General features: G+C 39.8%; 1 protein-coding gene across 11 annotated transcripts in view; it reads left to right on the top strand.

Annotated features, from left to right (window-relative positions):
* The window catches only part of exoc7 (exocyst complex component 7), a 58,114-nt gene that overhangs the window by 21,643 nt on the left and 22,030 nt on the right, over nucleotides 1–14,441 (top strand). For 4 of the 11 annotated variants that reach the window (XM_028818375.2, XM_028818383.2, XM_028818374.2 and 1 more), the window contains 4 exons: nucleotides 1,636–1,728; nucleotides 4,441–4,586; nucleotides 7,327–7,479; nucleotides 9,313–9,411. In XM_028818375.2, coding sequence (XP_028674208.1) covers nucleotides 1,636–1,728; nucleotides 4,441–4,586; nucleotides 7,327–7,479; nucleotides 9,313–9,411 — 491 coding nt within the window. Of the gene's footprint in view, nucleotides 1–1,635; nucleotides 1,729–2,662; nucleotides 2,732–4,440; nucleotides 4,587–7,326; nucleotides 7,480–9,312; nucleotides 9,412–14,441 lie in introns of all 11 variants that reach the window. The other 7 variants (XM_028818379.2, XM_028818380.2, XM_051918963.1 and 4 more) reach the window with 3 other exon arrangements.

Raw genomic sequence — 14,441 nt, 5'->3', positions numbered from 1 at the left:
ATACAACCCCATCTGACATAAAGACGCGCTATAGGTCTGCAGTGTACCACGATGCATACTACCCCCCCCCCCCCCCAAAAGGGTTCTGACACACAAACGCTGGCGAAGCTGCCTTCTTCGTATCTCACCGTCACTTGATATCAGCAGTTCTTAGCATTGCACCACGCAAGCTGTCATATCAACCACCAACTGTAACTTGCTTTCTTTATTCTTCGGTTATACTCTTGAATAAAAATGCACTTTTATTTATGTGAAAACAGCTGTGTCAGATGGGGTTGTATGGATTGATTCTGAATGCGACTGCGAGAATGAAAAGTGAATAAAAAAAAAAAAAAAAAAGCTAACCTTTACCAGTATCATAAGTTACACCGGCTGTTACAGACTGAAATCAAATTTATGTTGTTATTCTAAAATTGTAAGAATAAGAGCAGTTCACTTCTCGAAGTGGAGCCGTGCGGGATCGAACTCGCCACCCTCTGATTCCCAGTCAGGAGCTGATACCATTACGCCACTGCGGCGGTTGTAGTAAGAGTGTCAATGTGGCATGCTAACGCGGCTTTTTTTTTTTTTGTGCAGTTATATTTTTGAATAAAAGCGCACGTGTTCTCTTATTTGTACCTTTTGTGAAAGTGTTTCTTTGATATATGGACTTCAGGCTTCATATGTTATATAGTTTATGCCTACATTTTGTCATTTACTATTAGAATATGAAAAACGTTTCTGTTTTAAAAATGTGTTTGCACAGACTACTATAGAAACGGAACACACATGAAATGCGTGTATTCCAAATAATGCTATATTATTTCCACTCTAAAACTCCACTTCAATCCCAGATAATCAAATCAAGGCAAGGCATGAGCTAGGAGAAATTCGTTCTAAGTCGGTGGGGGGATGGAATAGCTAGCTGCTAGTAGCTTGTGTTTATCAGCACATTTAGATGACAAAGGACTCTGGCGGAGAGGTGCAAACGGATTTAAGACGCGATTTAAGGTGGGACGGATTTACGAGTTTTTTCGTAGGCTCTGGTAATTCTAGTGTTAAAATGAAGGCAAAACAGCAACTTAAATGGCTCACTAAATAAGATGATGGTTAGAATGAAAACCTGCAGCCACTGCGGCCCACCAGGACCGGGGTTGGACACTCCTGTTCTATAGCAACATTGGCATTTCAGCTTTGTTAGGGAAATATTTTTGGAAATGGTCATTTATTCACTCGTTTATATTATTGATCAGCAGATTATTGAAAACGATACCAGTTATAGCCAAAGCTCTTTGTGCATTAGGTTGATTTTTTTTTGCTTCTTTTTTTAAAGCTATTATTAGGAATCCATGTTGTAAAAATAGACTGTTTTATTTTATTTGCAATTGTTTACTTTGTATTAACTTGTTTTTATTTCTGTTTCTAATAGAGTAAAGTGAGCACATTCTATAATCTCCTAGCATTGTGTTCTTTACTGAATGATATTGTTTGTTGGTGCTTCTGGCCTTGTTTCAATGTGGGTGATGGTGGTAGGGTTTGGGTGGTTTTTGCATCATTGACTTCGAAGCTCTCTTCTTTTTTTTCCTGGTGCTCCATCTGTCCACCTTGTGTCTTTTCTCCCTCTCTCTTTCTCTCTCCTTATCTCTTTGGGAGCAGGCACAATCCGTAAGGCTCAGAATCTGCTGAAACAGTACTCACAGCATGGTCTGGATGGGAAAAGGGGGGTGTCTAACTTCACTCCTATAGAAGGTAATGTGTTCTCATTTGGGATAATAATGAAATTATTTTAAAAGCCATCCCTCCAAATCTCTTATGGGTGATTGGTGCCATCAACTAAAAATGGTTTTACAGGAGCAATGCAAAAAGTTTAATGGTTGACGCTTTTAATATGTAATGTACATACATGCTAGGGCAGTCTTACGGTTCCCATCCCTTCCCTTATACACAGAGTCATCATTAATGCCATCACCAGTACCAGCCAACGGTATTGTTGCTTTTAGAAAAACATTCACTGAAATAAAATAATTGTTTGAAATGAAGTCTCCCTTTTTGGAACCACTTGATATCCTGTGGAGCAGTTCACACTGTTCTGGCTAATAACTGAACTGAGTTACGTAAAGTTACAGCTGTCTTTAGTAGTTCACCTTAAGTAGAAGAGCTGTAATTTCAAATGACACTCTCAAGATGATAACATTTGCAAATTATGAATTAAGGGAGAATTAAGTATATTTACTCATACAATACATTTACCACATATTAATTTAAGAGAATAATTAAATATATTGCATTTAAGATGAATGAGCCATTACAATACCATGTGATCTGGAATTAAATATAGCATATGATAGAACGGATGGATAAAAAGCTCCTGATTTTCAACTATTTTGAAGTTGCCCTGTGATGCCTTTATTCATAAGAGATGTTTTAGCTCTCATCCCTTATTTGCACACACTCTTCCTTATAAGTGTTGGCACATAAGATATACACATCCCCTGAACACCAGTGTGCAAATGCTGTCGCTCAAACCTTTTTCCACGCTGAGGTCTTCCTCCACTTGCTTGCTGGGTTTTCTGGGTTAGTGTCTGTCTGTAGAAAGTCTCAGACCAGCCAGTTGGCTTCAGCAGTACTCTTTAGAGATGCCCCTTCCCCTCCACCTAAGTGCACTGCTTTGGCACCCAACTAGGTTACGATTACGACCCAAGAGTCAAACATCTTGCTGATGGCCAGAGCGAGAAACACGGAGCTTTTGCAGGTAAGTAATGTAAGAAATGCGTGTTTTTGCAGACCAAAGAGAGAGTAATTTGTATGCATGGTGGGTGCCATCAATTAAAAAGTTTTCACACTTCTGATTGAAAAGGAACTGTGATTTACTAATAGTGATAGTAAAGTGCTAGACGGTCTTAGTCTCCCCTTGAATCCTGGGTCTTCAAGAAAAGAAAAAGTGGCTTTATTTCCTTTTACTGTACATTTGTTCACATATTTATGCAGCAGATGGTTATCCAAAGTGATTTAATGTACATTTGTTTTCATATTTCTCCAATTGGATCACTAACGGAACTTGTTCACAGTCACATAGTAAGTTAATGATGAAAATTTAACCTGCAGCCTCATTCTTACAGTTTAGTAACCTTTTAGTCCCTAAGATAAAATACCTGTACTTCTGTTTATGTTGATTTAACTGTTTCTGGGATTCTTGGCACACAATAGCAAATGACATGAAGTGAAGACATTTCCAGAAACTTTAATTACCACCCAGCCTCCTCTACTCGCCATTTCTGACAGTTTTAAATATCAGAGTAAGAAAACTCATTTTAGCCTACACATATGAATCTGGTGTTTCTCAAGTAATACTTTTAGAGGGTATGGCATGGCTCATTAACTGGTAAGGCCCAATCAGTAGGTTTAGTAATCGAATTTGGTTGTTGTGTTGCACTGAAAGGCCAAATAGATACTTTTTTGTTTTTTTTTTTTTCCTGTTTTGAAGTTCTGTTTTGGGCAGCATGGTGGCGCAGTGGGTAGCTCTGCTGCCTCGCAGTTAGGAGACTCGGGTTAGCTTCCCGGGTCCTCCCTGCATGGAGTTTGCATGTTCTCCACGTGTCTGCGTGGCTTTCCTCCGGGTACTCCGGTTTCCTCCCACAGTCCAAAGACATGCAGGTTAGGTGGATTGGCGATCCTAAATTGTCCCTAGTGTATGGGTGTGTGTGCCCTGCGGTGGGCTGGCACCCTGCCCGGGGTTTGTTTCCTGCCTTGCGCCCCGTGTTGTCTGGTATTGGCTCCAGCAGACCCCCGTGACCCTGTAGTTAGGATATAGCGGGTTGGATAATGGATGGATGAACTTCTGTTTTTTCGTAGTGTCCCCATACCCCATTGGAATTCACTAATAGCTAAATTAAAACCATTTGGAATACAACAACTAGATCATCATATTCATAATTTAATGTTTTTAAGAAATTTTTGGACCATTTGTTAGAAGACTGTTAATGTGCTTTTATACAGTAACTGTTTTCCTTCGGCATTTATGCTTTGATAAAAGGGCTGCTCTAAAAGAAAAGATAACCAAAAAGTACAGTTGTATCTTTATATTACAGTTGTTTTTTTCTAGTTCTGTGTTCTACATAGCACTCAGGAAATGTTCCAAGAACAAAAGTTGTTTAAAAATTGTAAGACATCATAATGTTGCTGTGTGTTATTCCTGAAAGTCCAGTCATTGTGTTTGCTGCATTAGAGTGATGAGAGTACTGTGTTGCAGTGTTAAATTAACCATTAAAAATGTCCAAACTGTCCTTTGAGAAAAGAGTACTACTACTTGGCAGTAATGGCAATCAATAATATAACACTTGTACTTGAAACTAAGGTGTGAATGAGGTCAAGATACAGTTCAGTTACCTAATGTACCAGAGGCATCGCTGTAGTGTCAAGGAACCTCACTTTGGTGTTTTTTATTGTTTTTCTTACTCACAGGAAAAGATGATGTTTTGGACATTGAGATTGACTCCTACATTCACTGCATTAGTGCTTTTGTGAAGCTGGCACAAAGCGAGTACCAACTGCTGACTGAAATTATTCCTGAGCATCATCAGAAGAAGACATTTGATTCCCTCATTCAGGTGACTAGCAGCCATGAAAGCAACTAAAGACAGTTGCAATGCAGGCAGTGTGGCGTAGTGGTTAACACTACTAGAATTACCAAATCCTACGAAAAAAACTTCACTTTTGTGAAAGTGTTTATTTGATCTTTGGACTTCAGGCTTTACACAGTATATAGTTTATGTCTACATTTTGTCATTTATTACTAATATATTAAAAAACATTTGTTTTAATGATGTGTTTACAGATTATTGTAGAAAACGGAACAAACATGAGATGCATGTGTTCCAAATACAGTGATCCCTCACTATATCGCGCTTCGTCTTTCACAGCTTCACTCCATCGCGGATTTTAAATGTAAGCATATCTAAATATATATCACGGATTTTTTTGCTGGTTCGCGGATTTCTGCGGACAATAGGTCTTTTAATTTATGGTACATGCTTCCTCAGTTGGTTTGCCCAGTTGATTTCATACAAGGGGCGCTATTGGCAGATGGCTGAGAAGCTGCCCAACCAGAGCATGTATTACGTATTAAATAAAACTCCTCAATGATATACGATATGCTTCCCACGCGGTGCTTCGCATACTTGAAAGGCCGAACAGCACGTATTGATTTTTGATTGTTTGCTTTTCTCTGTTTCTCTCACTCTCTCTGAAATTCTCTGCTCCTGACGGAGGGGGTGTGAGCAGAGGGGCTGTTGTCACACAGGCCTAGAGGATACGGACGCTCCTCTAAAAAATGCCGAAAGACTACCTTCACATTACTCCCTTCCTTGCAGCTGCTTTGTCCAGCTGTGCTTCGCATACTTAAAAGCCCGAACAGCGCGTATTGATTTTTGATTGTTTACTTTTTTCTCTCTCTCTCTCTGACATTCTCTGCTCCTGATGCGCACTTCTTTGAAGAGGAAGATATGTTTGCGTTCTTTTAATTGTGAGACGGAACTGTCATCTCTGTCTTGGCATGGAGTACAGTTTAAACTTTTGACTAAAGGGTTTTATTTCATGTCTAGAGGGCTCTAATAATGTTAAAAAATGTATTTAGAAGGCAGTAAACTGCTAACTGCGAAAATATTCGATTTATAAATAAAGAATCCTACTTTGCAGAAATTAATTCATCGCGGTAGAGGCTGGAACGGATTAACCGTGATAAACGAGGGTTTACTGTAACGATGTATTATTTCCATTCTAAAACTCCAGCACTTCACTCCCAGATAATCAAGGCTGGAGCTGGGAGAACTTTGTGCCCGTTCTGCAACGGTGGGGAAATGGAATAGTAGGCTGCTTGCAGCTTGTCTTGATCTTCATATTTACAAGATAAAAGATGCTGAATGAGAGATGCAGAGGGATTTAAGGTGGGCCGGATTTACGAGTTTTTTCGTAGGATTTGGTAATTCTAGTGTTAAAGCTTTGCACTTCAAACCTTGAGGTTGTGGGTTCAAATCCCACCTCCGACATGACAGTGAGCAAGTTACTTTACCTGCCTGTGCTCAAAGTGAAAAACCAAAAGAAATGTAACCAATTGTATCATAAATGTTGTAAGTCGCCTTAGATGAAGAAGAGAGGTTGGGAGTGTGAACTGATTACAGCCCATTGCCTCACCCACCACATGGTGAACCACCTGGATTGAGATCCAAGTGCAGCCATGCAATGGGAAACTCCTCTGTTTTTTTTTTTTTTTTTGTTTTTTTTTACGGTGGCTCGAGTGCCAATCCTGCCATCAACCCCTGAGTTTTCATGCAAGTTGGAGGAGCTGTTTGCAGAACCAGAAACAGATTAACGTCATACCTAGGACGGAGCAATTGCCGGTTTAAGGGCTTTGCTCGGGGGTCCAAAAGAGTATGGTGTTTATGGGATTCGAACCGGCAACCTTTTTGATTGTCGGTACAGATCCTACCCTCAGAGCCACCATCTCTGCCACTTGGATAAAGGCATCAGCCAAATTAAATGTAATTCTACTGTACGACTTCACTGAAATTGTCTGATTTCTGCATTAGGACCAGTCATTTCACACTCTCATAAAAAAAAAAAAAAAAAAAAAATCTTGGAAGGAGACGATACGTGATTTTTCTCGGAGACACTTTAACGTCCCGCGAGACAAGGCAGTGAAACAAAAGGATAGCTGCTGTACAGGCTTTTAAATGATCGACACGCAGCGCGACAAGCAGAACACGCAGCTAGGCAGCAGCAAGGTAGCAGCTGATCCAACCGCATCTCCTTAGTGTGCGTTCAGCTCCCTTCCCCTTTCATGACACAAGTGGCAGAGACGCAAAGTGCCTGGGGGGGGGGGGTGGGGGAGGGATGGGCAAGTGAGGCATACAGGGGCACAGCCCCTTAATTTAAAAAAAAAAAAGGGATATGGGCATGGATCTCAATCTATCTTTTTAAAAATTTTAATGTAAATTATATTCGGCCTTTGCCAGGTCATTCAAAAAATATTCTACTTCAAACCTAGCAATCACTCTTTTTTTATTTTTATTTTTATTTAATAGAAAAGTATAGTCACAAGGTTGACATTTTAGAAGTTTCACACTTTATTTAAGTCTACTATCTGAAAAAACCAAACCTGATTGACTAGTCGATTTGAATTTTGCACATGATTCTGTTTTCGGTTGTTGCCATTGCGTGACCCGTGGTCAGGCTCTTAGTAAAAACCACAGTGTGTGAAGGAGGTTTTGGGGAAGAATGTCTGGTGGTGAGGCAGAAAATGTTGAGTTTGTATGTCATTAAGTCATTTCTGTTTATATTCTTCAAATTTAGGAAGCCCTGGACAGTCTCATGCTGGAAGGAGAAAATATTGTTTCTGCTGCTCGTCGGGCCATTGCTCGTCATGACTACTCAGCTGTTCTTGCTATCTTTCCTATTCTTAAGCATTTAAAGCAGACCAAACCTGAGTTTGACCAGGTCTTACAGGTAAGTGCCAGTGCAGTCTTCAACGCGCAGTAATAGTACAGTATGAGGCAACATGATTTTCTGTGTTGAGTTTTTATTTTTGTGTTTTGTTGTCTGGAGATATTTATAGTACTTCGATGAATAGGTGTTTGCTGGTGTGGCTTATATTTCATTAAACTAAATCATAATTTTGTTGTAGGAGGAGGGTGCAGTGCTGCCTTATTGATACAGCATCTTGGGCTTGAATTCTGAACTGTCTGTGTGTGATTAGCACATTTTCCTTGTACCTCCCTGGGTTTCCTCCCCCATCCTAAATGTGTAATTGTTAGGGAAACCCTGAATTACCTTGTAAGTATGTATGTGAGTGTGACCCATGATGACTAGTGTTTTTTCCTGCCTTACGCCCGCCATCTTTGGTAGGTTGAGCTGTAGCTTCCGGTCACCCAGAACTGGGTAAGTGGGTTAGAGAATGTATTGTATATAATTCCCTTTGCCTGTTCTAACCTGTAAAGTACTGAGACACCCATTTTAAATGGATTGTCTTTGGTGGAGACACGCGTGCCAACTTGGCATTGAGACTGAAAAGCCAATTGAATGCTGAGCTGATTATAAAGTTGTTGTGTTTACCGTATTTTTCGCACCATAAGCAACACTTTTTTTTCCCCAAAAGAAGGGTGGAAATGTCTGTGCGTCTTATGGAGCAAAATATTGCATCACAGACCATGATGTGTATTACCTGACAAAAGTCGACATCCAGGGGTAGAGGGCGACAAAACTCACTGTTACGTTACAGGCATTCCTTCTGTGCTTGGAGGAATGTTAGACTCATTGACTCGGCATCTAATCCTTGCCTGTGCGTGCGTTGCGAAATGTAAACAAAGGCAAGATGGCATCGACATCTCACGAGGGAGCGAAACGAGTGCAGAAAACAAATGTTTTGTGCATTATCACTGAGTCGGACTTTTGTTGAGAGTGATCAGGAGATCGAACAAGAGAGTGAGCAACTGGCATCAGCTGATCGGGACACCAGCCGATGCCGCCCCAGCTGAGCGCATTCGTGCACCTATGGCAAGGTTCGTGTGGCAGGAATACCTAGACATTGATCCGTGGGAGCCAAACTGGCTACTGGACTTCACAAGACAGTATGGCTTGCTGTTGGACTCGACAGATTACCAGCCGCTGGACTACTTCAGGCTGTTCTTTCCTGAAGCTGCCTTTCAGCTACTGTCAGACGAGACAAACAGGTATGCAGAGCAATTTTTTGAACCGAGGGCTGTGCTTGCACCGCATTCTCGTTTTTCAAACTGGAAACCCACAACAAAACACAAGATGAAGGGCTTTGTGGCATTACAAATATAGATGGGACTAGACTGGCAATATAACTTCAGGGAGCATTGGTCCAAACGTGCATGATGATAGGTACGTGCTCCTGCAAAATGATTGTGAGCAACTGAGCTTCATAAATTCTGACACTAGCGATGAGGAGTTCTTGGGGTTTCCATAAAACTAGAAGAGTGCTTGAACCTTAAAGTCTCTCCTTATTTGTTAATGACAGTGATGATGTTTCTTAATACCGCTGTTGAATTTACTTGGTTGAAATATTATTCTGCTATATTTTATTAAACATATTAGTACACCATTTGGTTCAGAATATTTTTTTTCTTGTTTTCCTCCTCTAAACCTAGGTGCGTCTAATGGTCAAGTGCGTCTTATGGAGCAAAAAATACGGTATATTTTAAAACTCCAAAATTATACAGAACTTTGAGGAAAGAAGCTTCAGGCAGCAGTAACACCTTCATTTTAGACCACACAGCTAATAAGATTCACTAACATTTTTATTGTATGTGTGCACAGGGAACAGCTGCCAGTACAAAGAACAAACTGCCTACTCTTATAACTTCAATGGAAACCACGGGAGCCAAGGCGCTGGAGGAGTTTGCAGACAGTATCAAGGTGAGCGTGATCTGAGAAAAGAAACTAACAGATACTTTTTTTCTTTTCTGAATTCTCAATACTCCTGTCTCCTAGGCCTAGATATATTTGTTAGCATATTGCAGAAGGATTCACATTCCATTCCACAGAGTTTTCTTTTTGCTCACCTTTTATACTTAATAAATTTGTTTCGGATTTGTACAACTCTGAGTGGTGACTTTGAGGCTAAGGATCTGCTCCGGTATCTGGGAGGGTTGTCGCTTCAAATCCTCATTACTGCCAAAAGAGATCCTGCTCTGCTGGGCCCTTGAGCAAAGCCCTTAACCTACAATTGCTCCATTGGAGCTGTACAATCTCTGACCCCAAGGGGTACGCAAAAACTTAACAAATTCCTAATATAAGAAATTGTATAAGGTGAAACAAAGAACAAAAAAAAATCCTTGGTACAGCTTCCTTCAGTGTGATTTGAAGGTTCATTAATCATTCATTAGAGTCGAGGTGGAATCAAATTGTTCTATTATGGTGTGGATAGGAGGAGAAATGGAGTAGGGGTTATTCTGAAGGAGCTGTATGTCAAGAGTGTTCTGGAGGTGAAAAGAGTGTCAGACAGAGTAATGATTATGAAGTTGGAAATTGGAGGTGTGATGATAAATGTTGTTATATGCCCCACAAGTTGAGTGTGCAATGGATGAGAAAGAAGATTTTTGGAGTGAGTTGGATGAAGTGATGAACAGTGTACCCAAGGGACAGAGAGTGGTGATTGGAGCGGATTTCAATGGACATATTGGTGAAGGGAACAGAGGAAACGAGGAGGTGATGAGTAGGTATGGTGTCAAGGAGAGGAATGAAGAAGGTCAGAGGATAGTGGATTTTGCCAAAAGGATGGACATGGCTGTGGTGAATATGTATTTTAAGAAGAGGGAGGAACATAGGGTGACGTACAAGAGTGGAGGAAGATGCACACAGGTAGATTACATCCTATGCAGAAGAGTCAATCTGAAGGAGATTGAAGACTGCAAAGTGGTGGCAGGGGAAAGCGTAGTTAAGCAGTGTAGGATGATGTTGGAGATCAAGAAGAGACAGAGGCAAGATCAAGAGACAGAGGCAAGATTGCGTTGGTTTGGACATGTGCAGAGGAGAGATGCTGGGTATATTGGGAGAAGGATATTAAGGATAGAGCTGACAGGCAAGAGGAAAAGAGGAAGGCCTAAGAAGAGGTTTATGGATGTGGTGAGAGAGGACATGCAGGAGATGGGTGTAACAGAACAAGATGCAGAGGACAGAAAGATATGGAAGAAGATGATCCGCTGTGGCAACAACCAAGGTAGCAACCAAAAGAAGTAGTAGTAGTAGTAGCTGGAAAGGTGACCTGAATTAAATATCGACAACTTGCTTCCAGAATTGAGATTTTTAAAAGACAAAGCTATCAAAATACAAAAATATAAACTGGATACAAAATGCATACCTCACAGTGCTCAAGGCACTTTGTGTAGTATGTGACCAGTTGGCTGATTGTTTCTTTTTAATTATATTGTAGTCATATCTTCGGAAAAACATTCTGATGTGTGTACTTTATACAAACAAAATGACTTGTCCATCTTTTACTTTGATCTTTCTTTCATTAGCTGCATAAATTAAATAATGTACAACTTGAAATGGGTAAAATGTTGCTGGCTTTGTGCTAGATAATAACAATTAAAAAATGTGTATTCTGTTATAACAGAATCGCCCAAGTAAAAATTCAACTATTATATGTTCTTAAATAAATTTTACCTGACTTTCCAGTGCAGATATTTGTATTAACCATGTCCTCATCAAGTAACGAATGTGCCAAAACACAATAATTGTAGTTGTATGGTACCTATAGCTGTGGATGATTGATAGTGCAATTGTTTTTAATTTAAGCTCCTGTATTGATTAGATACAAATCCAGAGTTGGATATTATTAATTTATTAGTTAGCAACTTTCAGTTTTTTCTCTTCCAATAAAATTTGTATATAGCCACTTACCGGGATATAGCCATCAGTTTTCAAAACAGACTGACTTACTGGCAGTGTGTTTCTAAAGACACATCTTATAAGCATTATTTATTCAGAAGGGGCAGTTTGAGTTCTCCTCAAATTATTTTATATCAAAAAAGCATCACCAGTGCATGACTTTATCTTAATTAAAAGATAGTTACTACTTAGAGCTCAGTGAGAAGGCTACAGATTATGCAAGCTAACACAGGTAGGCAGTTTTTTTGTCAATGTAGTATTTAGAATTAAAAGCAGTCAACAGTTTTTTAATAAACATTAGTTATTCTGATGTTGTCGTTCTTTTTAGGTTTGCTTATATATTGTTCTGAAGCAGCTATTGTCATTTCTGTCCATTTGTCCTCATAAAGCAATATGACCCCCCCCCCCCCCCCCCCCCCCCCCCCCCATTCCCAGTGGGCTGACTTTGTTTAAATTTGTTGTGAAAATTCAGTCTCCCATGAGATGTCTTGAATAGAGCACACTGTACATATTTTTGTGGAAAAAAACTGATTTTCAACAAGCATTGGAAAATTTTCAAAATCATCTCTCTTAAAACTAAAAAAGCATGTGTGACCTCAATTAAAAAGTAATCTACTCCTTCAAGTTTATCTTATCTGTGGATATTTTCCTCTTTTTTGTGACCAACAGCTGCATCTTACAGCAAGAAAACAACAAGGTACTGAAATGGCAATAGAATTATGTTGGTAAACTTCGATGCAGGCTTTAATTTTCCAGTGAGAAGTACTTTAAAAATATTACGTTTATAAAATAATGAACTGCAGTTAGCCATCGACTCTCCCACCGAACAACATATGATATTATATCAACAAGTGCAATTTTGATATTACTTGAGTTGGAATCTCATGTCTTTGAAAGCTATTTCTGCCACCGTAGGCCAAACTGGTTTAGGATTTAAACTGTTTGTTGGTGTCAAAAAAAAAATATATATATATATAAAGCCAAATACCACTGACTCACTCATCACAAAATCTCCGAACCATGAGGACTTGGGACTTGAAATTTGGAGTGTAGGTTACCCTTGGCCCATAGGTGCTCGCTAAGAAACAGTTTTAAAAATTTCATGGTCCAACCGTGAAATTTCTTAGTATTTTAGACCCATTTGTATGTCTATCTGCTTTTCACGAGAGAACTACTGAACGGATTTAGATTGGGTTTTTTTTCTATAATTTGCTTGAACATTCTGTTGATTTTGTGACTTTCTCATTGCACTAAGTATCACAGTTCTCTTGTGGTGCCGATTTATTAGCGCAAATCAGAGAGAGACTCATCTGGCTTTGGGGAGGGAGGGCAGGTCACTCCTCACTCATGCCTCTGCCTCAGGGCGTAACCTTAACTGTCCTTAGTTAGCGAACGAGAGAACTACTTAACAGATTTAGATCTTTTTTATATATATATATAATATATATATATATATATATATATATAATTTGCTTGAACATTCCGGTTGACTTTGTGACTTCTATCATTGCGCTAATAATCGTAGTTCGCTTGCAGGAGCGATATATTCACGCTAATCCGAGACAGAGGCTGCGGGCCGAGCAGAGGGAGAAGAGTGATGTCGGGAGTAGAGAGCTGGGCGGGGTCCTCCTCACTGTCCTGTTTCACTAATACGCCAGCAAAGCCACGGGGGACGTCTAGTCTTAATACATAATTCGCCTGGCTCCTCTCTTACTCACTCACCTCCGTCCGAAGCCGAATGCGCAGTCGCCTTCTGCGCAGCTGCCCGAAAAACCTTATGAGACCGACATCCAACCCCAACATTGCGGCAGGCGGCGGATTTACGGCAGCTAAAATTCAAAGAGAAAGGCGACTTCGATTAAAGCTCTAGAGGCCTGAAAGGCGATTTCGACTACAGCTCGAGGCCTAATTACGCATACTGATTCAATTACGCATTCATTCAATACACCTATATCAGGTTTGTGGTGCTTATACTTATTACTATTCCGTATTGTACTGGAACATTCGTCATTCAATATTATACTATAGGCCTGGAAAATTCATCAACTAACAGTACAAGCCTGTACAGTAATGAGTGAAGCGGACTACAATCATTACAAAACAACTTCTTCGTTACTTATCATTTACAGTAATGAGTGAAGCGGACTACAATCATTACAAAACAACTTCAGTAATGAGTGAAGCGGACTACAATCCTTACAAAACAACTTCTTCGTTACTTATCATTTGTTCTTCATATACTGCTGACACAAACTCGTGCCCATTTCATCTTACGTTGTCGAAACGGGCTCTTTGTCTAGTATTGATATAAAACATGAATTTATGTACTCTGCTAATATATGTAATTGTATTCTATTTTGATTATTTTATATATATCATTTTTAAAAGGATATTTAATAAACAAATACGTGATATGTCTGTCCTTTGAAGTAAATAAACCATAAAAAATGCTCCAACGTTTTCAAAACAGTTAAGTACCTGAACACACCTGAATTTTACACTTTCTTCTTCTCCCTCTTCACCTTTTCCCACATTTATGTCCTTGCCAGTCAGACCCTTTTCTCAGATCTTCTTTTACTTTATCCATTCACCATCTCTTCAGCCTCCTCACTTTCTCTTCCCCTGTACTTCCATTCCCATCACTCTTTTGCCCAAACATTCCTTGTCTCTTCTCATCTCATCCTTACCACTTCACCCTACTCTCCTGTCCTTTCTTAGATATCTCACCCACTTTTGCTGTACCTGTGATTGTTTTATTTCTTCTTCTGTCCTTTTTTGTAGCTCCACACATCCATCTCAACATTCTCAATTCTGTCACATCCAACTTCTTCTCCTGCTGTGCTCCCTTCTCTGTCCGTGTCTCAGCTCCACACATCATTGCTGGTCTTACCACTGTGATAAAAACCTCACCTTCAACCTTCATCTTAATTCTTTGATCACACAACACTCCTGATACCTTTTTTCAATTGTTCCATCTACATTGCACTCTATGGTTCATCATTTCACCCTTCTGGTCTTCCATCTTGGGCTACCACAGTGTCCTTGATATTTAA

This window comes from Erpetoichthys calabaricus, chromosome 14 (genome assembly GCF_900747795.2).
Source record: "Erpetoichthys calabaricus chromosome 14, fErpCal1.3, whole genome shotgun sequence".
In the NCBI taxonomy this organism is placed as follows: domain Eukaryota; kingdom Metazoa; phylum Chordata; class Cladistia; order Polypteriformes; family Polypteridae; genus Erpetoichthys; species Erpetoichthys calabaricus.
The sequence above is the reverse complement of the archived record's forward strand: the minus strand, read 5'-3'. Positions and strand labels throughout refer to the sequence as shown.